The sequence below is a fragment of the Trichomonas vaginalis genome, chromosome III (genome assembly GCF_026262505.1).
Source record: "Trichomonas vaginalis G3 chromosome III, whole genome shotgun sequence".
NCBI classification, from domain to species: Eukaryota; Parabasalia; order Trichomonadida; family Trichomonadidae; genus Trichomonas; species Trichomonas vaginalis.
The window spans coordinates 21845827-21869442 of NC_067205.1; the positions used below are offsets into that span (position 1 = coordinate 21845827).

At 29.1% G+C, this 23616-nt stretch overlaps 5 protein-coding genes and 3 pseudogenes across 8 annotated transcripts, besides 3 other annotated features; 4 read left to right on the forward strand and 4 right to left on the reverse strand.

The window, feature by feature from the left end:
* Positions 1–548: 548 nt before the first annotated feature.
* Positions 549–2609, forward strand: TVAGG3_0740930 (zinc finger, RING/FYVE/PHD-type domain-containing protein; the record flags this gene model as incomplete). The annotated part of the gene is made up of 1 exon (XM_001303506.2): positions 556–2217. The coding sequence occupies one exon, from the start codon at positions 556–558 to the stop codon at positions 2215–2217; it is 1662 nt and encodes a 553-aa protein (XP_001303507.1).
* Positions 2610–2966: 357 nt separating this feature from the next.
* Positions 2967–16114: a mobile genetic element.
* TVAGG3_0740950 (uncharacterized protein) lies at positions 3188–4141 on the forward strand (the record flags this gene model as incomplete). The annotated part of the gene is made up of 1 exon (XM_051244883.1): positions 3188–4141. One exon carries the CDS (start codon positions 3188–3190, stop codon positions 4139–4141), a length of 954 nt encoding a protein of 317 aa, XP_051091470.1.
* Positions 4220–7729, forward strand: TVAGG3_0740960 (DNA/RNA polymerases family; the record flags this gene model as incomplete). The annotated part of the gene is made up of 1 exon (XM_051244884.1): positions 4220–7729. One exon carries the CDS (start codon positions 4220–4222, stop codon positions 7727–7729), a length of 3510 nt encoding a protein of 1169 aa, XP_051091471.1.
* Positions 7754–9269, forward strand: TVAGG3_0740970 (annotated as a pseudogene). The gene has a single exon. A coding segment is annotated over exon 1 (1516 nt).
* TVAGG3_0740980 lies at positions 10013–11457 on the reverse strand (annotated as a pseudogene). The gene has a single exon. A coding segment is annotated over exon 1 (1445 nt).
* Positions 13749–14227, reverse strand: TVAGG3_0740990 (annotated as a pseudogene). Its single transcript has one exon. A coding segment is annotated over exon 1 (479 nt).
* Positions 14687–15514, reverse strand: TVAGG3_0741000 (uncharacterized protein; the record flags this gene model as incomplete). Its single annotated transcript, XM_051244885.1, has 1 exon — positions 14687–15514. One exon carries the CDS (start codon positions 15512–15514, stop codon positions 14687–14689), a length of 828 nt encoding a protein of 275 aa, XP_051091472.1.
* A 1367-nt stretch (positions 16115–17481) lies between the features above and the next one.
* TVAGG3_0741010 (N-acetylmuramoyl-l-alanine amidase family) lies at positions 17482–17717 on the reverse strand (the record flags this gene model as incomplete). Its single annotated transcript, XM_051244886.1, has 1 exon — positions 17482–17717. A coding segment is annotated over one exon (236 nt), but the record flags the coding sequence as incomplete, so codon positions are not given.
* Positions 17718–20224: 2507 nt separating this feature from the next.
* Positions 20225–20251: a mobile genetic element.
* Positions 20252–20438: 187 nt separating this feature from the next.
* Positions 20439–23616: part of a mobile genetic element that runs on past the window's edge.

A 23616-nucleotide genomic window follows, 5' to 3' on the forward strand; every position in this document is an offset into this window, starting at 1 on the left:
TAAATTTCAATCAATACGCTATAATCGGAAATCCACTGACGTTACCAGAACTTCTTCGTTGAATTCTATTTATTGATAGACTTGAAATTGAAATCTTGAGAAAGTTTTATAGGGTTGTTTTTATTTTACATGGATTAAACATCAGTTAGATCTTTTGCAAGAAGTAAATTTTGCATAGATTAATCACCCATGCTATAATAAGGATTATGAATTTGAAAAATTGCTCATACTACTCCCAAAATCTCAGTAACGATAGCTTTCGATTTGTTAACTATGTCAACATCAAAAATATGTCATCTAATGTTAATCTTCAAATATCAAACAATAATGACTCAATTTTAGTTAATATCAATGAAACTAAGGCACTTTCGTCTGCCATATTCAATCTCATCATTTTCTTCTGTATCAAACACGAACAATATGATTCTGATCTAATAATGAATTCGTTTTTTGTAAAGTGTCAAATATTTATTTTGTAAACTGTCAAATAAGAAATCTTATATTTTTCTGACTTTACAAGTAAACAATATTTGATATCTCTGTTCGGTTTTGTATATGACGAAGCGGAGGCAGGACCGAACCCCCTCCAATCTGAAGATTGCTCACGAAGAGTTGCAGGAGCAGTTCGATGAGCTTCGTAACATCAACGATTCCGTTTTCTCCGTAAACTCCGCATTAAACGGAATTATTGCTTCTTGCGAGAAACACGAGGGACGGCTTAAGCAAATAGCTGATGTATTCAAGAAAGAATATCAACTTCCAGAAGTGACATTTAAAGGAAAACAAGGACTTATCGAAGAATTTGAATCAATTTCGAACTACTGCAGGGGAATTATACAAAATACGAGTATTTCTAAGGTTGATGATCCTTATGCACTTAAAAATCTTATGAAAATTAGCAAATTATTCGAGGAAACAGTTGATATTAGCAAAATCTTCTTTATTCTCAAAAATCTTCACCAACAGACAATCACTACACCAGCCATTCAATACATAACTGAGTGTTCCGACCCTCTCGAGTTCACACAACTGATAAAAATCACTCCAAATTTCTTAAAATCGAATCCTACATCTTTTAATAAGGAATGCGCACTCCAAGAGGTCCATACAAAACTCGTAGACCTTGTTGAAAAGCTTTCCGAGGCCCATGATGCTTTGGTTGCTAAAAATGATGAAATCAAAATGTTTTTGCAGTATCCGAGTGTCGAAATCCTTCAAAAGAGTGTTCAGTTCCAAAGATATATCAGTTTTCATAGAAAATCACGCGAATCATTCACGAAAACGAGCTCTTCTTACGCAAAACAAGCAAATCAAATATTAATAATGCTAGGACAGATCAAAAATAATCTCCATGGTACCAGTCAATATTTTACCAAGTCAATCAATGAAATTAAAGCAGAATCTGCTGCTATCCAAGAAAAATACGTAAATTCAACGATAAAACTTGCAGAATTGAGATCCATCAAGTTTATTAAAGACAAATACTCAACGAATGCTATTACGAAATACATAAATTCCAATAAAATGTATACAGATGCAGAAAATAAGTTAATTGAAGGAGTTTGTGATACAGATAAGCTCCGAGCCTTCCACGATTATCTTGTACAGTCAAAGGACGAAGCCGCGTCCAACAACAAAGAATTTCGAGACTTATTAAATAAATTAGACTCCGGAGCTTTAGTTACGGCCAACAGCGAGACAGAAGATAGTAGGAAACTCAGGCAAGCCATTGACATACTTTTTGATCAAGTTTCTGATGGTTTCAGTGCTTTCATTTCAACATTTGAAATTGCATCGCAAATGTCAGGCGATGTTGAAGAATGTGTTAGAGCAATGAGTACTATTGGCAAAATGTATGAAGATGTTGACGTAATCGAGTCCCAAGTCGCTTGTAAACCTTCAAATAATTGGTACGAACAATTAACTCGGAGAACGAGCCAAAACATTGATAAAAAGAAGACAGATTTAGAGCAGATCCAGAAAGAGACAAAAAATTTGAAATCGGCCACATCAAAATTAAAATCAAGTGTGGTCGGTCTCAAAACCGATAAAGAACACAAATGCGAGCAATGCCGTATAAACAGGACACTTTGTCTCGCTACTTGTGGCCATACTTTTTGCGAAAACTGCCTCAAACGAGAGAAATGCCATGGAAAGTGCCCAATTTGCATGAAATCGTTTAAGGAAGCTGATGTTATCAAAATAATGTGGGAATAAAGTTTGAATATTTATATTTTTCTTTGAAATCAACAAATTTTTTTGCAAAATTAGTGAAAAAAATGTTTCTATTTGTTATTTTTTATTTATATCCGCATACTATGGAAAAGAGATATTCTGATTAACTAGATCTTTTTTGTTTAGTTGATCTCAATTTTTTTCTATTTTAGTTTGAAATTATATATGATCTTACTGCTGTTATTTTAAGTTTTTCGCGTAATATGATGTACCTCTGCTATTGATTGACTCTCATTCAAATGAATACCTGTCCTTTATTAAATAATATCTTATTTGTGCTTGATTTTATCATGGTGATTCATACTGATGATGAGTAACATGAATGCCATGCATAAATATAACAATGCATGTAATATTTTTAGTAGTAGGTGAGTGCGGGTTGTGTGACTTTTTTTGTTACATCTATATATAGACGATGCATTAAAATATATTTATTTATAAACACATTAAAAAATTAACATTAATTTTAAAATAATTTATTTTTATCTTTTATAAAAGAAGCTATATATAGATGATGTCAGATATTCCGCGATTAATTAAACATTGTTTAAATCCTGAATGGGTTAAACTTCAATTTAAAAATGAAGATTGTGAATTATTAAATGAATATGAAAGCCAAAATAAGCTAATGAGGTATAAATATAATGATAAAGAATATTTAATTTCATGGAATCAATGGAGTCATAATCAAAGACCTCATGAATAAAAGATTCACTACCATAATGAAATAAAAAAATAAACTTTAAAAATTCATGTCTTACATTTTTGAATAATTTATTTTTTTATTTTGTATGAAATGAGCGTCAAGACTAACGACGTTAAAAAATTGGGATTCACAAACGAGGAAATAAAGGATATATTAGATGAGGCGGGTTATGAGGTTGATAAATATTATTTAAGAAATTGTCAAAAATTCGCGGAGTTTTTAAATGAATTTGATTATGATGGAAAAATGAATAAAGATGATGTTATAAATTTCTTATATCCCACATCTGAAGAAGAAAAACCTAAAGAACCCGATGTTTTCCCCGAATATTATGAAGAACGGATTAAAGATGATGATGAATATGATGAAATTGAAAGACTGGAAAAAATAAGAGATGAAATAGATGAAAAAATTAAGGAATTAAGAGAAGTTGAAAAATATAATGAAAATGAAGTAGAGGGTTTAATGAATATCCCAGCTTCAGAATCAGCACTTCAGAAATCTCATGAAGAAAGATATAAAAATTATGTCTCAGAATCAACACAAAATTTATTAGATGGTGAAATAGACGAAACACTTTCAGAAGAAGGTACTAAATTTATTCGTAAACATAAGTTACAATTTATTGATAATGAAGAATACCCCTGTATCTTACTTTCACCACCTTTAGATTCCGAAAAATTCAAAAAAGCTCTTAAAAACGTGACATATGCAACTAATACGATTAAGAAAGAAGATCATGATATTTACACAAATTATTATTTAAATAAATGCACAGGTGTTGATAAAGTTTTTGATTTATTAGATAAAATATCAAAAGAAACCATTGGTACATATAAAATTTTATGCGATTGTGGTTTCATTATTGAAGATACCAATAATGTTTCATATGAAAGAACAGCACCGAAGGAAGACGAAGTGGAAAGGTCTATACCATTCGTTATTAAGAACATAAAAGATATGAAAACTTATAAACATTATATTTATTCATTTATTTCAGAAAAAATGGAAACAACCCATAAAACATCTTCTCATCATTTTATAGCTATTCATACATTCCTTTTCAAAGTTGTGAAATTAAATAAGACAGGAATTAGATTTAATGTATCAGGGTACGCATTCTTGAGTAAATTAAAATGTATTCGTCACGTCGCAGATGATAAAAATTTATGTGTTCTTAATTCATTTTATGGGCTTTAGCCCTGGACTCTCTGAGTCTCGGACTTTAAAAAATAAACTTTATTTTTATTTATTTTTTAATTTTTTTTTCTTACATAAATGAATAAAAATGGAACAGCTAAAATGAATGATAATCAAATAAGAGCCGAAGGTAGAAGGTTATTTAAACGCTTCTATAACATTCCTGATGGTGTTAATCCTAAAACTCGAAGAAGTTATTTAAATGAAGCAATAGATGCATATGAAGGGTTTGACATTTCATCAGAAAGTGAGAGATTAGCGAGAATGTTAAACGTTAATATTGATTTCTATTATTGTGATCCTCAACCAGAAGACGTGGACATAAATAAGGTAGACTTTCCATTAGTGGAATCAATAATGATAGATCCAGAATTTGAAACAGTAAATATTTTATTAACACAAAGTCCATGTGGAAAACTTCACGCTGACAGAATAACAGACGTTGAAGCACTCACAGGATATAAAGTTTGCCCATATTGTAAAGAAGAAGTTTATTCTATCCGTGATGATCCAGAAAGGAAAAACCAAAGAAGATTTTTAAAGCATTGTGAGAAATGTAAAGAAAATAATGGAAGATTAATTCAAGACGTTCAATTGCAAAACACACAACAACCATATGCACCACATATCACGAAACAGAAGATATATCAGTGGTTATTAGCTCATAATTTGCAGGAATATTATCAACCGACAAGATATTATATTACTTTTGACTTCGAAACATTAGAGACTAAAGAAGAACTTCTACTTTCTGAATGTGCAACTTTGAACGCTTACTTAAAACCATTCATGGTATCATCAACGGTTAAATTAAAGCCGCAAACGGACTCTTTGAGTCCTGAAGGTCTTTCAGACCGAAGCGGCGAGGTCGTAGACTGTGATAAAACGTATACGAGGAATTTTTGCTTAACTTCGAGTGATTCGTTCATCTCTGATTGGATTGAGTTTTTATTTTCAACCTGTTCATTAGTTGCTAAATCAAATATTGAACAATATGAAGAATTAATGAAGTCCCATACATTAAATGAGAAACAAAAGGAAGCAATGAAAGAGCTTTTAGATGAAGAATTTAATAAAGTGAATATCATTGGTTTTAATTCGGGAAAGTTTGATTTAAATTTAATTCTTCGTGATTTAAACACTGCAAAATGGAAAATAAAATCAATGCTGGGTTCATCTTCTCAATTTAAGCAAATCATTGTAAAGAAAACAAACGTTCCATATGAATTGAGATTTATTGACATCAGAAATTATATAGCGGGTGGAACATTAGACCAATTCACTCAAGATTTCGGAAATAATAAAACACGTGTTAAATCCTTTTTCCCTTATCAATTCATCACATGGGAGAATTACGAAGAAGAATTATATAAAGTGGAACCATTCACTCAAGATTCATTTTATTCAGCATTAACTCAAGAAACTATATCAGATAGTGATTATCAAATATATCTCAATGATGCTAAAAATTTTGAGAATAGATTAGAATATTTTATTCATTATTGCAATAAAGACGTTGAAATTATGATTGACCCAATTGATAAAATTATTGAAGAAACATTTGTTTATAAAATTGACATGCTTCATAATCTTTCATTATCATCTAATGCATCAATGATTCGTTACGCTTTAGCATATAAAGACTTTAATCCTAATGAAACATATCCAGAAGAAAATGTGGAATCAAGTTTTGAATTAACAAAAAAGTATTGGAAATATAAAATTGAATCATATAAGAAACAAGATGAAAAAGCAGAAAGGGATACTAAAAATAATGTTTCAATGGATGATTTTCAATACTATCACGATTTAATCCTTTCATCTAAATGCAAAATGTGTGGTAAAGCGTTTACATATGCAAATAAACCAACATTGGATAGAATCGATAATGAAAAACCACATACCAAAGAAAATTGTCAGTTAATGTGTTGTTATTGCAATGTCGTGAAATCAAATAAAGATGAAGATGTTCAACGTTTAAGAATCAATTTAAGAAATTATACATTAAAAAATAATTTACCAATGACTTTAGATTCAGTTGAAGCTTATCACATTCTCCGTAATGGAATTACTGGTGGTTTATCAAATGTTCAACATCGTGTTAATCTTAAAGGAATCACGCACATTAATAAACTTTCATATAATCCAGAAACTAAAACTGTATCAAATGAGGACACTTCCAACATTATGACTCATTTCGTTGGAGTTGATTTCAATTCATTATATCCTTCATCATTTTCATCTAATCCTCATGATTTCATTCAATATACTGACCATAAAATGTATATGCCGGGAAGATTGAATGGTGTTATCATTTGTGATACAGCAACAAAGAAAGCAAAAGCACTGGGAATAATTAAGAAAAAAAATACTTTATTCGTGGCTGAAGTAAAGGGTCACATTGATGAAAAATACATTAATGATTACATAAACTTTTTACCGATAATAAGAAACTTAGATATTATCACGGATGAAAAAACAATTGGCAGTTTTATGTATAATTACATGAAATCAAACAATCTACCAGTTGACCAGAAACAGAGAAAATTAACTCAGTTAGCATCAACACACAACCAATATCAACCATTTTCTTCTTATTATCTATGGTATCTAATAGACAGATTTCATTTTATCATCGATGATATTCAATCAATTTTAACATTTACTAAAAACACTTGTTTTAATGAATTTGCGAACAAATTTATGAACGAAAGACAAAAGGCTGAATTAGAAGGAAATAAAGGAAAAAGTTTATTTTGCAAGATTTCACTTAATGGATCATATGGTTACGATGCAATGAATACACAAAATTACGCAAAGACTAAAATAATGAATGCACAGAAGGCACGCGTTGCATGTATGTCAAATAAGTTTAAAAACATAAGAGAAATAGGAGAGGATACATATCAAGTGATGCTTAAAGATAGATTTTATAGATGTGATACATGTTTACAAGAGGCATTCTTCACTTTAGATAACGCAAAATACTGGTATTTGGTTTTCATTTATGATTTTATGTATAAATGCATGGATGTTAATCATTTTCATTTCATTGAAGGTGATACTGATTCATCATATTGGGCAATCGCTGGCGACCCAAATCTTCCTAACACTCAAGCATTTCAAGCAATTGTAACCGATAAAAAATTTTATGATAAAAACATTTTCAAATTCGCACCTTTTGATTTCTTCTGTTTTGATGAGAAATTTAAACCTAAATTAAAGAATAAAGCTGAAGAAAAAGCACATGAGAAAAAATTATTGGGTTTAGCAATTGAGAAACAAGGTGATAACATGGTTGCTTTATGCCCTAAATGTTATACATCATTCAACGGTTCAATTGATGGAAGTGATTTTAAAAAGATTGCACAAAAAATGAAAGGTGTTAGTTTACGACAAAATAAACAATTAACACCTAAAAATTATTTGGATATAATAAATGATAAAGTGATATTTGATGGTCAGAATATTAATTTACAACTTAAAAACGGGTCAATGACTCGCTTAACAATCGGTAAGACTGCATTAACAGGAGCACACACTAAGGCTGTATGTTGTGAAAATGGATGTTGTATGCCATTTATTTAAAACATAGATTTTATTTTTATATAAATGAATAGCGTAGATTTAAAAATTTTAATTGATGATTTAGTATTTAATCAAAATTTTCTTAATTATTACGATTTAAAAGCATATCTCCAAAAATATAATAAAAATATAACGGGTGATGATATGGATTATTATTATTCATATTATAAAAATGAAATTTTGAAATATCATGATAAAATAATTTCTAAAATTAAAGACAAAATTAAAAATAATGAATATTCAAAGGGAAAAACTAAATCACAACTTAAACAGTTGAAAGATTTCAAAAATAAAGTATTAACAGAAGAAGATATTGATGAATTATATAAATTATATAATCCTGAGCCACAAAAACCAAAGGAACAAAAACAAAAGGTGCAAAACACCCAGGTTCAGCAGCTCATAAATGAAGCACAAGCTTTAATTTATGATTCATTAGTTAAACCACATTCAGCCCGACTTTTAAATGAAGATCAACTTTTGGAATTCATCCTTCAACATAAACTCGAAGCAGGAAAGTATATCAAACTTTTATATACAGCATATTTAAAACAAATGAATAGAATACATCCAGAATTAATGAAGGAAGGAATGAAATCAAAATCAAAGCAGATAAAATTAAACCACTCAACACCAAAACCCCAACAGTAGTACCTCCTCCTCCTTCAGTTAATCCTTCATCATTCACTTTATTATATCCATTTCAAAACATTAAAGAAACAAAAGATTTTAAAAAGGATTTCAAGATATTAAATAAACCAATTGACCCGAAAATTCAACCATTAAAGGAAAAATTTAGTCGCCCTTCATTTGCACCATATCCATATTCATACGAAATCGATCATCTGGAATATTCAAAAGGAAAAGTTACTTATTTATTTGCCATTAACATTAACACTAGATATTTATATTGCATTCCAGTGAAAGGGAAAACAGAACAGGAAACAAGAAGAGCTATACAATACTTACTAGATCATGAAAGAGTAGAAAATATAAGGGGTGATGGTGATAAAGGATTTCAGGCAGTTATGACTCATTATTTCCCACAAATTAATTTTTACTTCTCATCCTCTCCATATACGTTTCATAATAAAATAGTTGATGCGGTAATGAGAACTCTTAGAGATGCGTTAGGGGTTAACGGTCAGATATACTGGGATGGAAATCATGACTCCATCATACAGCAGTTAGTATATTATTACAATAATACATGGCATAGAACTATTAACATGAAACCAGTGGAAATGAAAAATGATATTTCAAAAGAATGGGAATATATTAGAAAGCAAATGGAAAGGTTGAATGATGTTAAACGTGAAAAATTAATTCGGGGCTCATGAATTTTAAACAAGGGATAAAAGTTTTGATTCATCTCGATTATGGAAAAACTGATAAATCAATGACAAAAAGAAGACGAAGATTTGACACAATAGCTTGAATTTGTTAGATATTTAACGGCAATGCATTAGTTGAGGTTAACAATAAATTAATAGAAATTCCGATTTATTTTATTACTCCATTATATTTAAATAATATTTAATTTTTTTATTTCGTAAGAAATGAGTGACAATGAAGCAGTCAAGAGTCCAGACAATGAATATAAAAAGAAACTAAACAGAATTAAATCAAAAATATGCTATTACAAAAAGAAGCTGCAATGTGGTGGGGTTGAAAACGATAAAGAAATAATCGAAAAATTAGAAACTTACCGTTCAATCATTAAACTGAGTGAAGCAAAAATAAAAGAATTTAATAGAATAAATAAATTGATTGGAAGAGATGAATTTAATAAAGATGAATTTTTAAACTCAATCCAAATTTAATTTTTATTCCTCTTCGACAACATCTCTCTTTCCATCATTACTGCATAACCGCATTTTCTCAATTTTAGTGGTTTGTTATTTTTAGCAAGTTCTCGCATCATTTTTATCATTTCCTCCCTTGTTATGATTCGTGGTAAATTTTGAGCTTGTGGGGTATTCATTTATGATAAAAATAAAAATTTAAATTATGCCATTCTAAAGTTTGTGACTGTTGTCACATTTTTTCAGAGAAGTTAAATAACCGAGTGACACATGGTGACATAGTGACACCTTCAGTTCTTCAAAAATAATTAATTATTGAATGACCTAAATCATTTACTCACAATATTTTTGTACAAAACGACCCCAAGCTTTTAACTTCTTTTCTGTAGTTCATCCATTACTTCATTACCTAATTAATTACAGACATAAAATATATTTAGTTCATTCGGTAAGCCTAAACCCTTTGGGTTAAGTGTGTTCATTGAACTCTATACCATGCGAATACAGTCATAAATGGTGGCATGTATTCTTTACTTTGTCCGTTGTTTGTGTATATCCTGAAACGAAATGTATGGTTTTCCTTCTCCCTGAGTGTCACTCCAGTAACAATTATGGCAAACTTAACGTCGTCTTTAACATCATATCCTTTACCTTTTGTCATTCCTGACCAATCCAATATCTATGCTTATGCCAACCTGCTTGAGATGTGCTTATCTATGTAGTGACTATGCGCGGGTAAATTTCACCTGAAATCGTTTTACTTCCCCCTGTTTCTTTGAAGAGTTTGCACAATAAAAAACCTGTCAACTATTTGTTCCCATGCACCAACACCAAACATTACTTGAGGACCTCTTGCTTCCATAGATGTATAAATAGAACCTACTGGGTTCATTAAATCAAACATATGAGATAATATAGGATTGTCTCTTTTGAACTTAAAATATAGTGTAACTATTTCAGGTTTCTTCTGGTTTGTGTCAGAATATTTTTTAATAATATAATCTTATGTTTTCAGGGTAGGTAAAGTCTTGACTATAATATTTATTTCTGTCATCTGTATAATATATACTATTCTCGTTTTTTCTATTGCATTATATCTTTTATATCTATATAATCTAAATATAATGTTAACTTTTGTTCATCTACATGTGGTGTTCTGACATCATCTCCATAGTCATAATAATATGGTGCTGGAGCTGGGTCAGGCAATGTCATATCTGCCATTTCATAAACTCTTAAATATTTCATTTGTTCGTCTCCATATAAGTTTAAGTAGCAGTTGTTGTCTAATGGAACTTTAACTTGTGTACCATCATTCTTTATATAGCCTACATACATTTCATTGTTATTTTTCGGAATGAGTTTATACCGTATACCATTTTTTAAGGAGTGTACAAACTCCCATCTAAAATATTTGTTTTCTTCATAGATAGAAACATCGCCAACAATAGTTTCAATATTTTTTGTTCCTATCAAACTTTGGTATATTTCGTTAACATATGTTTTATCTGCCTTCTTCTCTAACTCATCGTTAACATATGTTTTATCTGCTTTAAGGTCTAAACATCCTGAAACCCACCCTGTATTGGCTTTACCTTCTAAAATCTTCGATGTCCGTTCATGGTACCATTCAACCCTTTTTATAATTTCATTGTCTTTTTCATCCACATATTCCTTATCTGCCTTCTTATTTAACTCATCGTTAACATATGTTTTATCTGCTTTAAGGTCTAAACATCCTGAAACCCACCCTGTATTGGCTTTACCTTCTAAACTCTTTGATGTCCGTTCATGGTACCATTCAACCCTTTCTTTAATTTCATTGTCTTTTTCATCCACATATTCCTTATATGCCTTCTTATTTAATTCACTAGCCACATATGCTAACTCATCGTTAACATATTCCTTATCTGCCTTCTTCATTATGTCATTTAGGAAACCTTTTATGAATTCCTCATTTAAATTAAATCTTCCAATCTTCAAAACTTTAGGAAATGCATTTAATGCGTAATATCTTTGTTCTTCTGGTGGAATTGATGTTATATCATCCGTTATTCCTTTAATTTTTGAATTCATAAATAAAATTTCTTTTATATTTGATATCACTGCACCACCTTTGCAAACGAATTCAAAATGGTCATTTTTCAATACTATCTCCAAATCTCCATATTTCAACCTTTGCGTTTGTTCTGCCGTCTTTGAATTATATGCATATGTGGCGTATGTAATGGTCTGTGGTTGCTGTTGTTTAATCATTTATTACGATTTAAAAATAAATATTTAATCTGTTATCTCATCAGCTATTTTTTCTATTTGAAATTGCCATAATATTTCATTCATAAATTCTAAATCACAATCAAATAGGTCAGTTATTCTAAATTTAATATTTGATAAATCTTTTGAATGAAGAATAAATGAATTCCCGGATAATTGAAATGGATATGATAAAGAAAATGTGTTTAAGTTGATGGATAAAATGTTTTGTATTGATGGGTAAGAGTTAGGGTCTAATGTTTGATGTGAAAATCTCATTGGGGTATTAACTTTATCACATTTGATTAAAATGAAATTAGAACCAGTGTCAGAATACAAAACATCCCCAACATCTTTTTCAAATTTAATATCCCCAACAATGAACGAAGACGAGGAGTACAAAATTTAATTTTCAGCGGAAATTTAATAAGGTTATTTATTTCATCAAGTTCAAAAAGTTTATCAGGTTTTGATTTAAAATTTTCTTCATACCATAACGATAAATGATTCATTTAAATAACTTAAAATTGTGTTAATATCCCCCCTCACTATCACATTATTTATATACATATCATACGTTTTTTCATGGTCATCTTTAATAAATGATATATAATCTGAAGGGTCTAAAAGAATGGGATTAAATTTACCACTCACAGAAACGAGAGTAACATTATAAATTCCACTAACTGTTAAATTTAATTCACAACAATTATTCGAAATAATATTGATAATTGACATTTTTTTATTACGATTAAAAATATGGTAAAGCGTTATTTTCCAGTGATAAATAAAACTAGAATAAGATTACCTCAAGAATTCATAAATTCAACGAATAAGAAATTCATTCATGTTATAAATTTTAGTGTTTTCAGAAAATATGAGTCGATGTCATATTCATCATCAGGTTATATTTCACTTCATTCAAATTTAGTTCAATCAAACCCATATAATGACCATTTCATAAGATTTTCAGATGGTATTAAAAATGTAATTGATAGATTAAAATATGAACAGATTGACAATATCGAATTTTTGGAATTTTGGTTTAAATATCCCGATGGAAAAAAGATTGAAGTTAAAGATAAAGCAGATACTATAACAAAAACAATTACAATGACTGATCCGGATAGTGGGGAACAAAAGAAATAAAACAACGATAGAAACTGGTGAAAGGTCAATTATTATCGATTATGATTCAAAGGATTATTATTCGATAATGTTAATGCTTGAATATTAAATAGCCTTAACAAAGAATTTTTCAAGTGATATTTTATATTCATCAACTATTTTATTATAAATATCATTATATGTTAAATGAAGTTCAGTTGTTGTTCCGTTCTTTGATATCTTAATTGTGCTAATATCCTTTATAGGATTTATTTTTGCAACTGTTCCGCAGCATGAAACCTCATCATCTATGAAAAATTGAATCTTCACGTCTGAATCTTGAACATCACAAAGAATGGCGATAATGTGAATTAATGATTCATAAGGTAAAATAATTAACCGGATTGGTCAATTAAATTTATTATTGAATCATAATTATCAGTTATGATATCACGATATATTTTCATTAATTCAGAATAATGTCTATTTTATATGGCGCATTGCGACTGGAATCGTAGAATTCCTGGGTTCTCGATGTTTGATGAAAGAGGTGGGGTATGTTGGATAAGTGGGAATTTCAACAGGTTCTTTACCGGGTTCAGATAAAATGATTGGGTCTCCATTTCATTTTTCTTCATCTCCTCATTCTTCGGTAAGTCACGAGTTAATAAATTTTGGTTGAGTTGCTGACCTTGTTAATTCAGGACTAACATTAACTTTAACATTTTGAATAATTCGTGATTTATCATCATTTACGTTATAACCAACCGTAATCTCTGCTTTTGCGTTAGTGTTCTTTTGACTAGTGAAACGTCTTCTCATTTATATTCGAATAAAAAAATATATTTAAACTTTTATTTTGCTGGAACTTTTGAATCTATTATTTCCTGTATTTGTTCATGAAGTTGATTTTTAGCATTTTCATCGAAATTAATAGACCGAATATATTCATTAATTGCATTCTTATAATCATTTGATTTCTCAAATTTTCTTTTATCTGATTCCTTAACTAAATCATAAGTTAAACCTCGTTGCTGATATAATGGTTTCTTAATTAAATCTTTGAATGCTTGAGATAAAGCACCTGATGCAATTCTTGCTACTATAATTGGTTGGAATTGCTGTTTAAGTTCATCTTTAACATTTGCGAAAACTGGATCGAATAAAGCAACTTTAAAGAATTTCTTAGCTGGAATTTCAGATCTCAAATTTGCATATTGACCATCAAACTGGTTAGAATATCGTGGTAATCCATCCGGTCCCTCTTCAATAGCATTTAATTCTTCATTGAATAAGAATATGGATTATGACGGTATGAATTAATTGGACCATTTTCACCTTCTCCAATGTATTGTTTAACAGCTTTTCCATTTTCATCAAATTGGCATAGGATAACGTTCATTATATGCTTTACGTTTAGGATAATCAGTATTGTTAATTTATACCATTTATGACTTTAATATTTCCTTGACCATCAGTAACGAAAACTTCATTTATTCCATCAGGTTTTCCATTTGGACCCGTAATGTCTGCTTCGTGTGCTTCCCAATTTGGACCTTGACGTTTGGCATATGCTTGAGCTTCTGGTAATGTTAAAACGTTTCTCATTTGTTTAACATCTTTTTGAAGACCAGCAACAATATGAACTAATTCTTTCATTCCATCAGGAACTTTCATAGTTCTATTATATGCACCCCTTTTGTTTGTCCCTTGTTTTAATGGAACCTGTAGAAGATTTGCTATTTCTGTCATGTTTAATTATAAATAAAAAATAAAAATTAATTATAAAAAGTTATTCGAATTTAATGGAACCTTTATTTAAATCAACTATTATTTTTCCATGTTCACCTAATTGCTGATATTGTGTGTAAAGTTCATTAATGCTCATTGGTAAATTCACTTGATAAAGCATAACGTTCAACTGTTGACGACTAAAACCACTGAAAATGAAAAGGGTGGACAGGTTTGATTTAATGTTTGTGCTTAATGCTTTGAAGTATTGAACAGCCATGAAGAATGAACACTGAATGTGTCGACATTGAGTTAATAACTGATTAAAATATGATTTCTCATTTGTTATTAGTTTTGATTTCACGGCATCATCTAGAAAAATGAGTGAATGCAAAAATTCTCTATCAAAATTTGAAATAGAAAGTGTTTCAAATAATTCATCCCTTTGTTTATCAATAATTTTATCCTCTAATCCTTGCTTCTTGATTGTATTATATAACTCTTTATACATTAAAAAGTTTTTCAAATAATCTTCCGCTTCTTCTTGTGATAAATAAATAATTGGAATTTTGATTAAATGCTTTAATGATTCAAATGTATCATCTGAAGGTGAACCTGAACGGTTGATATAAATTAACACATGTGAATGGGGGGAAGTGTTAGCAATAATGATAATTTGTTTTAATATCGTTAATGTTTTACCTTTATTTTGTTTACCAATTGCTGCAGTGATTGAATTTAAGTAACATTCAGAATATGGAATTTTCATTAATTTTTCCTTAGATAGAGCATTTCTATTATCACTCAATGCTTCATTAATCATATCATCTATGTATGTATTATATACTCCCGCTAATTCTTCATAAGGGGTGGATGAATTTAAATCCATTTAATCAAAAATAAATTTATAATTTTAAACATTTCTATTCATCAATATTTCATCATATGAACTTCTATACTGTGGTGGTGTACCTGTTGGATGATATTTCAAACCTTCATCCGGTGTCCATGTCCAATATGTAGTCCTAGTAAACCAAACCTGAGGAGGATTTGTCACCTTTGAACAGTAAGTGTCATTTTCACCCTGAATGATTGGATAAGCTTTCACTTGTACTGTAACTTGTGAGTTGAAAGTTTCTAATCCATCAAAGAATATACCCGCTCCATCACGTTGAACTGGAATAGTGCATAAGAATGAAGTTTGGTCTTTCCATGTTCTAGCTAATGGTGTGCCATCATCTGCATTCAGTGGTCTAGTTAATGAGTCCTCGTATTCTTCTGTGCATTCATTCACTCCATCTAAATCAGAAGCTTGAAGCATACGTGTAAAGAATATGTCACCCACTGTGGTCATCGCTTGATCGGGGAAGTTTCTGGAATCTATAGTGACCTGAAGACCTCGAAGCATTGGATTTTCTAAAACTGTTCTTTGCATTGCATTCTTCGGAAATGTTAACACAACATCTGTAACATTATGAAGAGCGTATGAGAAATCAGAACTGATACCTTCAGGAGTGATGCAACCTCCATTTAGTGAACGAACGTCAATATGTTGAGCTGGAATCATGAATGGATCTTCCTTACTGAATAAACGTGGTATTGCTTTAACTGATTCTTCAATTAAACCATCCTGGTGTAATGCATTTATCCTCTAAAACTTCCATCTTTGTGCATGAAATAATAACGTCTTCAACTGTTGCGTCAGCAGATGTAGCGGCTAAGCTTGTAATTAATTTGGCAGGAAGTCCGATTTGTTGGAATTTGCGATCATATTTATAAACATGATTCATAATCTTTTCATAATTTTCATCAGTTATCTTTTCATAAACGTAATTTTGTAAATCAGCAACTCTTAACGGGTCAACCTGACAAAATACTAAAGTATCCCTGAAAACATAATATTTAAGAATGATTTCACCAAATGATTTAGGATAATCATCGAACGCCTGAAATGCTAACAAATCATTTACCGGAATAATCATATCAAAAGTGACATCAACTTCTTCATTTGCTTTCTTGAAAACTTCTGAAGGGTCAATATATTTACCACATACTGAGTTATCATATTTTTGAACATTATTATATAACGAATGAACAAACTTTTTAACTTTCCTTTCTGATTTTGGTTTATATGTTGCAAATGCGAAAGATTCACGGGCGCAATCCATCTGAAGATAACCAGCATCACCTCTTTCGGTTTCTACTTCTAATTGTTTAAAGCTTTGATTTGATGATTTGTAACCAACGAATAAACGCATGCATTTAAAAGCGGCATCACATGTGAAAGCTTTATTTGAAACTAGAGTTGCTTTAACTTTGCGTTTAATATATGTGTCACCTAATTGGTTCACATCATGAGCCGGATTTGTAATTCTTAAATGAGTTTGTTTATCATCAAAAATGGAGCATCAGAGTCATAGCATGAACTTTCAAGTTCTCTATAATATCTTCTTCCGTCATTCTTTGCGAATATTTCATTTATCTTTTCGAATGAATGAAATACATTTCCATTAATCGGTTTAGTGTTTGGCACTAAATAGTTAGTCGTCATTTATTATGAAATAAAAAATCAAAATTAAAAGATGAAAATGAATTTTTAATTTTAATGAAATAATCAACTATGGCTGCAGGATTTTAAAAATTGTGGGATAAAGTAAAAAGAGGAGCGCATAAAGTTTGGGAAACAATGAAGAAAGGAGCAAATTGGATATTTAAGAATAAAGAAGCAATTAGTGACGTTGCTGAATCAATAACGCCAAAAGCTGCCCCAATAAGAGAAATTTTAAATAAAGGAGAAAAAGTTTATCAAAGACTACAACCGATACTAAGATAAAAATAATTTTATTTATTTTTCCACTATCCACCCCTATTTTATTAAGTATTCCTTCAGCAATTCCACCAACTGCGTTACCTGCTTGTGCTCCCATCGCTGGATTACCTGCTTTAGCACCTAATACTCCACCTATGATAGTTCCTGCCGTTTTCGCTACTGGTGCCAAAAAGTTTGCAACGGGTTTAATAATCTTTTGATGAACCCAACTTGCAGCTTTCTTAATTCCTTCCCATAATTTTTTAAAGAATCCTGCCGCCATCTCTGATTTAATATTAATTAAAAAATATTTTCATCACTTATATTCTAATTTTTATTTAATGATAAATGAAACCGATTTTAAAAATAAATGAAACAGAGGGGAAGAAATAAATGAAAGTGAAATGTTCAAAAAAAATAAACATTGTTAAACCAATTACTGAAACAAAAATTTTTTCATCTGTTGAAGAATTTAATGACTATTATGCTAATAATAAAAAATTATTTGAAGAATTGACAACATGTAAATTGAATAAAATGTTTAAAGTTGATGGATTCAAAATTTCAAAAATAAAAGGTGTTGTTAGTTTAAAATCTATTCCTCAATCAAGAATCACCTCATTAATGAAAATAGATGATTTAACAAAAAGAATAGAAGAGATTGAAGAAAGAATGAATCAAATAATTGATTTCATAAATTCAAATAATCATTAGTTTCTTAAAGTTCTATGTTGATTCTGAGACATGAATTTTTAAAGTTTATTTTTTTATTTCATTATGGTAGTGAATCTTTTATTCATGAAAATAATTATATCTGATTTCTTTTACTCTCTCGTACATACTAGATTTGAAGAATTCGGAACTTTTACCATAATCTCCTAAATGTTTTCTTATCCCTAACGTGTGCCAGTTATTATATGAAACTGAATAAACTTTATCTTTATCTTTACACCTTTCATCACTTCCAATATATTTATATCTCAGTTTTGATTTAGCATTTTCATATTCATTAGCGTTTAATAATTCACAGTCTTCCTTTTTAAATAAATGTTTAAGATATTCAGGATTTAATACTCTACGTTTATATGCTCCTAACTTAGTTCTAAAGGTTTTTCTACAAAATTTAGGAATTCCATCCTCTTTAATGTCATCAATGATTTCCATTTCATTATTTTCAATTTCTTCTTCTCGTTTATGAGGTCTTTGATTATGACTCCATTGATTCCATGAAATTAAATATTCTTTATCATTATATTTATACCTCATTAGCTTATTTTGGCTTTCATATTCATTTAATAATTCACAATCTTCATTTTTAAATTGAAGTTTAACCATTCAGGATTTAAACAATGTTTAATTAATCGCGGAATATCTGACATCATCTATATATAGCTTCTTTTATAAAAGATAAAAATAAATTATTTTAAAATTAATGTTAATTTTTTAATGTGTTTATAAATAAATATATTTTAATGCATCGTCTATATATAGATGTAACAAAAAAAGTCACACAACCCGCACTCACCTACTACTATTTTTGCCTACTTTAAATCAATGATGTTTTTATTTCATTTTTAAGCTTAATCCAAGTTCGATACTCTTTTGTGTCATTTGAGGCTTAATTTTTATTTAAAAATTTGAATGAATATGATTATCAAGGAACATCTCTAATTGATGTTCCACAAAATCTCCAGACAGTCATCATTGATACTTCCGTCCAAACTTTAGAAGGGTATTTCGCCAAAAAATTGGAAAGAAACAGTTACAAATTTTGTATTTTTATCGCCAAGTTCCCTTCAATTAATTTCTGGTTTTGCATTTGCCGAGTTACCAAATTTACAGTCTATTGACTTTACAAATTGTACCAAATTAACAGAAGTAAAGTCGAATATTTTCAATTCCACAATAAATTTGCGTCATGTTATATTTCCTGACAGTCTTACATATTTTGATACCGATGTTTTTACGAACACTTCTCTCGAATCCTTCAAAATTCCTAAAAATCTCTTTAGAACAGGATTAAGATCGTTTTTCAATCTCACAACGTTGAAAAAAATAGATTTTTGTGATGCAACTAGTTTGAAATTGATATATCATGGATGTTTCTCATACTGTTCTGCAATAGAAGTTGTTGATTTAAGAAATTGTTTGTCATTAAACACAATTGCGACAGATGCATTTTTGGAATGCACAAATTTAACCATGATTTACCTCCCTCCACATGTTTCTTCATTGAAAATCGAAGAAAATGGTTTTGCTGTTTGTATCAACCTCTCAAAGATTGTTTTTGTCAATCCTGACCTTGTCAAGTTAAATGTTACGTCAATTAATGGATGGAAAAAAGCTTTCTGGATATTTTGGCATCTTAAATTCGTGTAATTACGTAACATCTTTACTTTCGATCGAATGTGTTCTACCGATACTTGTATTGATTTATTTTAAATAGAGTTATAGACTTTTAAAACAATAAAAATCTATTTTCGAAGTTGAATTTTTTTTATTCACTGATCAAATTAAAGTTTATTTATATTAAAACATATTTTATAACTTAAAAATACTATAACATTTTACAGAGATATATAAATCAGGCATATTAAGGCTTCTTGTAAAATTAGATTTAGATATCTCTAAATCAGATAAAGATCCAAGCCTAAAATGTGAATAGATATCCATAAATTAGAGTTTTCAACTTATGAGTTAGTTTAAGTGCATCTTTCATGCACCTTTAAAGACGACAATGCAAATATTATCACTATTTTAGAGGACAATGATAATTTTGTCACTTTAATTGTGCACTTACCACTTTCTCACATGCTCTCATATACTCAATATATCTTTAATTTAAAAGTAAAAAATATTACACTTATATTGTGTTATATATAGTGATTTATAATAGCTTTCTTGCGACAAAAAAAAGGTTTTTTATATAAGAAAATTGAGAGGACGCCCTGAATATGAAAGAAAGAGGAAGTCTAAGTACTGCAATGTTTAGACAATCGGAAACGAGATATAAAAATTGCTCACATTTGCTCACATTTTGGCACTTTTTTGTACGTTTGTCAAAAAATTGTGAGGAAGATCTCACAAAAATAGTCAAAATGTGAGCAAATTTTGAGAAGTGCTCACATTTTGACATACGATTATTTTCATACGTTTTTTTGATGAATTCTAATAAAACTTCATTACCACTTTCAGAACGAAGCGTAACTTTTCAGCACGTAACGCTCTATCATGTGTAGTGACATATTATTCAAAAAAACTCAGATTGCTTATCTTATAATAACAATTTCATTAGAAAAAATGCACGATTTCACGCTAAAACTTTGAAGCAATTCTTAAATTCGGATAAAAAATCGATATGTATTACACTTTAAACTTCAAAAAATGGTTCAAAATTTAGACTTAGTTTATCTTAACAATATAGCAGATTTTAAGCCGAACAAGTAGGAGTAATAGAAATAGCTCTTGAAAATAATTACAATTAGTAATATGTAAGTCAAAGTTCGAGTATTCTAATAAATAAACGTTCCGGATTTTCTTTACTACAAGAATCAATACTTAATATATAGAAGCAACAGTAAAAACTTATTAGAGATTCAAAAAGAAAGTTGACTAAAGAGAATCTTTTTATATAAGTAATTTTATTTTTTTGAAATACGAGATCGAATAAACATGTATTTTATTTTATTACTATAATAATACGTTTTTACATAGTAAGAAAGTTTAGAGACTGAAATGAAATTAAAAATTGAGAAAAAAATAAAGCTTTTCTATAAAAATTCATATTAATATATAGTATAATGATATTACAATTTATTGATAGTTGTGTTAGAAAAAAGGTACATTCACTATTTTTGACAAAATTTTAAATTTTCATGGGGTTGTAAATCTTATAATAACTAGATGAATAAGGAATAAATCCCAGTATGATGTGCATCATTATATTAAACACTATATGTAAGGCTGGTGATTCTATTAACACTTATGAAGATCTATAGTATTTGAGCAGATAAATTTGATAATTTCCAAAACTCTTATATTTCAAAATTAAAGTGTGCGAATGCATTTAAATGAGAGCAAAAAGAGATTGATGCTGTTAAAACTATGTGTTAATTTGCAATTATTTCGCATCACAAGAACTACCAGTAAATTCGGCTATCTTTCTTTGCAATTATTCTCCATTATACATATAATATAATGGTTAGGGTTTGAAGAAAAGTTACTAGAGAATTATTGACTTTTGAAATAATGCAGAATTTTACTTGAAGAAATCATTAATTTATGAGTTCCAAATTGCTAAGCATGACGAAGGATCATTAAATTTGCTACAATTAAATACACTTATTGCAGAATTAAGATTTTTGAAATTAAAAGTTTGAAATATTGCCTTTTTGAATAAAAATTTAAATTTTATTATATAATCATGATAATATCTTATAGAAATTAAAAGAAAATATTTTAAACCATTCAAATATTTTGAATGTCTTATCAATTTAAAATATTAAAAGATAGCTTGATTTTATCATCATTAGTTGTTATCAAAGTTTTCTTCTTTTGATGAACAACAGTAAATGATTTGTTAATTACTTGTCTTCCTTTTTCGCAGCAAAATCGAAAGTTATGATGATAATCTTGCTCTCAATTTTGAAACTCTCTGATTTACAAGTAAGCATTCCTTTGGAAAAGCAGTCCTATTCTGTTTTCAAGATATTTTAAAGCCTCAATTTCATACAATGCGCAGATCTATTCGAAATTGCAAGAACTCTCAAGAAAAATGCAGCAGCAAAGAAGATTCCATAGTTTCTAGCATCAAAAATTTACAACCTTAATACAACAGTTAAAGAGAAGCTCGAAAAGAAAATATTTAACCATAAAGCTGGAAACCATTCGATATCTACTATTGGATCTAATAAAAAGTTAATTATAACATATTTAACATGCTATTTGTTGACTTTGTTCCATTATATTACCATATATATCTTTTTGAAATCTAAAATATTTTTACAATTTTAACCATGTGTTGTTGAAACCATATATCAATCTTAGCTAAAGTATAGTTTATGAGTCTGTCACCATCTAACGTATGAATTTTCAAAAATGTCAAATATGTTCATTTTTTCTGTAGATTCAGCCATAATTTCACGTTGTTATACTATTCAACTATTATTTAATATTTTTATCGATTTAAATATATGATGAGATGCTTAGTTCTCCTGGAAATCGATTTTTAATCGCAATTTTAACTTTCCAAAAAAAATTCAAAAATAAAAATCCCTCTCAATTTTCTAAGTTTTATAACTCGCCAAATCTCTAGCCAATTTTTTTGGCCCGTATAAATATTGTTTGGCACTATATAGGGATGCTATTTATCATATTTTCATCCCATTTTACTGTTATCGCCTAGTGAATGTACCTTTGTTAGAAAAAATATACAACTAAAATGTCAGTTTTAAAAAATTTAAAAATTATATTAAAACAATAGTCATTGAGGATGGTTAATTGCAAAAACTCAAGAAACTATCATTATCTCTCTTTGCTTAACACATCTACAACTGGAAACATCATTCCAAATGAAGTTCCTCAGTCTCGTCAAAATTTCTCTCTCATCTACAACAAGCTTAACTCAAAACTCAAGAAACTATCATTATCTCTCTTTGCTTAACACATCTACAACTGGAAACATCATTCCAAATGTTGCATTCAAGAATCCTATTATTATTCTTTCTTTCAATCTTTTATATTTACTCTTTAAATTCTAATATAATATAAATTCTTCATTTCCTTTGTTTAAACTTTTTTCATTTTAATACCATTTTATCAGATAGTAATTTTTGTTTTTCTCTGACCAAAAATCTTCTCAATTTAACTCCACCTTCACAAAAATTCATTGAGTTCTCTCAAAATTCTTGTATTTTTGGTATACTTAAAGTATCATCTTCAAATATTTTTTTGGAGAAAATTGACTTTGCATAATATCGTAATACTTTTTAAGGCAGATAGATTTACCGTAAGTTGAAGAACTTTTAATTTGAACAGAAATTATTCAACAAATATTCTTTTTATTTGATCAATAAATTGTAATATCATTATACTATATATTAATATGAATTTTTATAGAAAAGCTTTATTTTTTTCTCAATTTTTAATTTCATTTCAGTCTCTAAACTTTCTTACTATGTAAA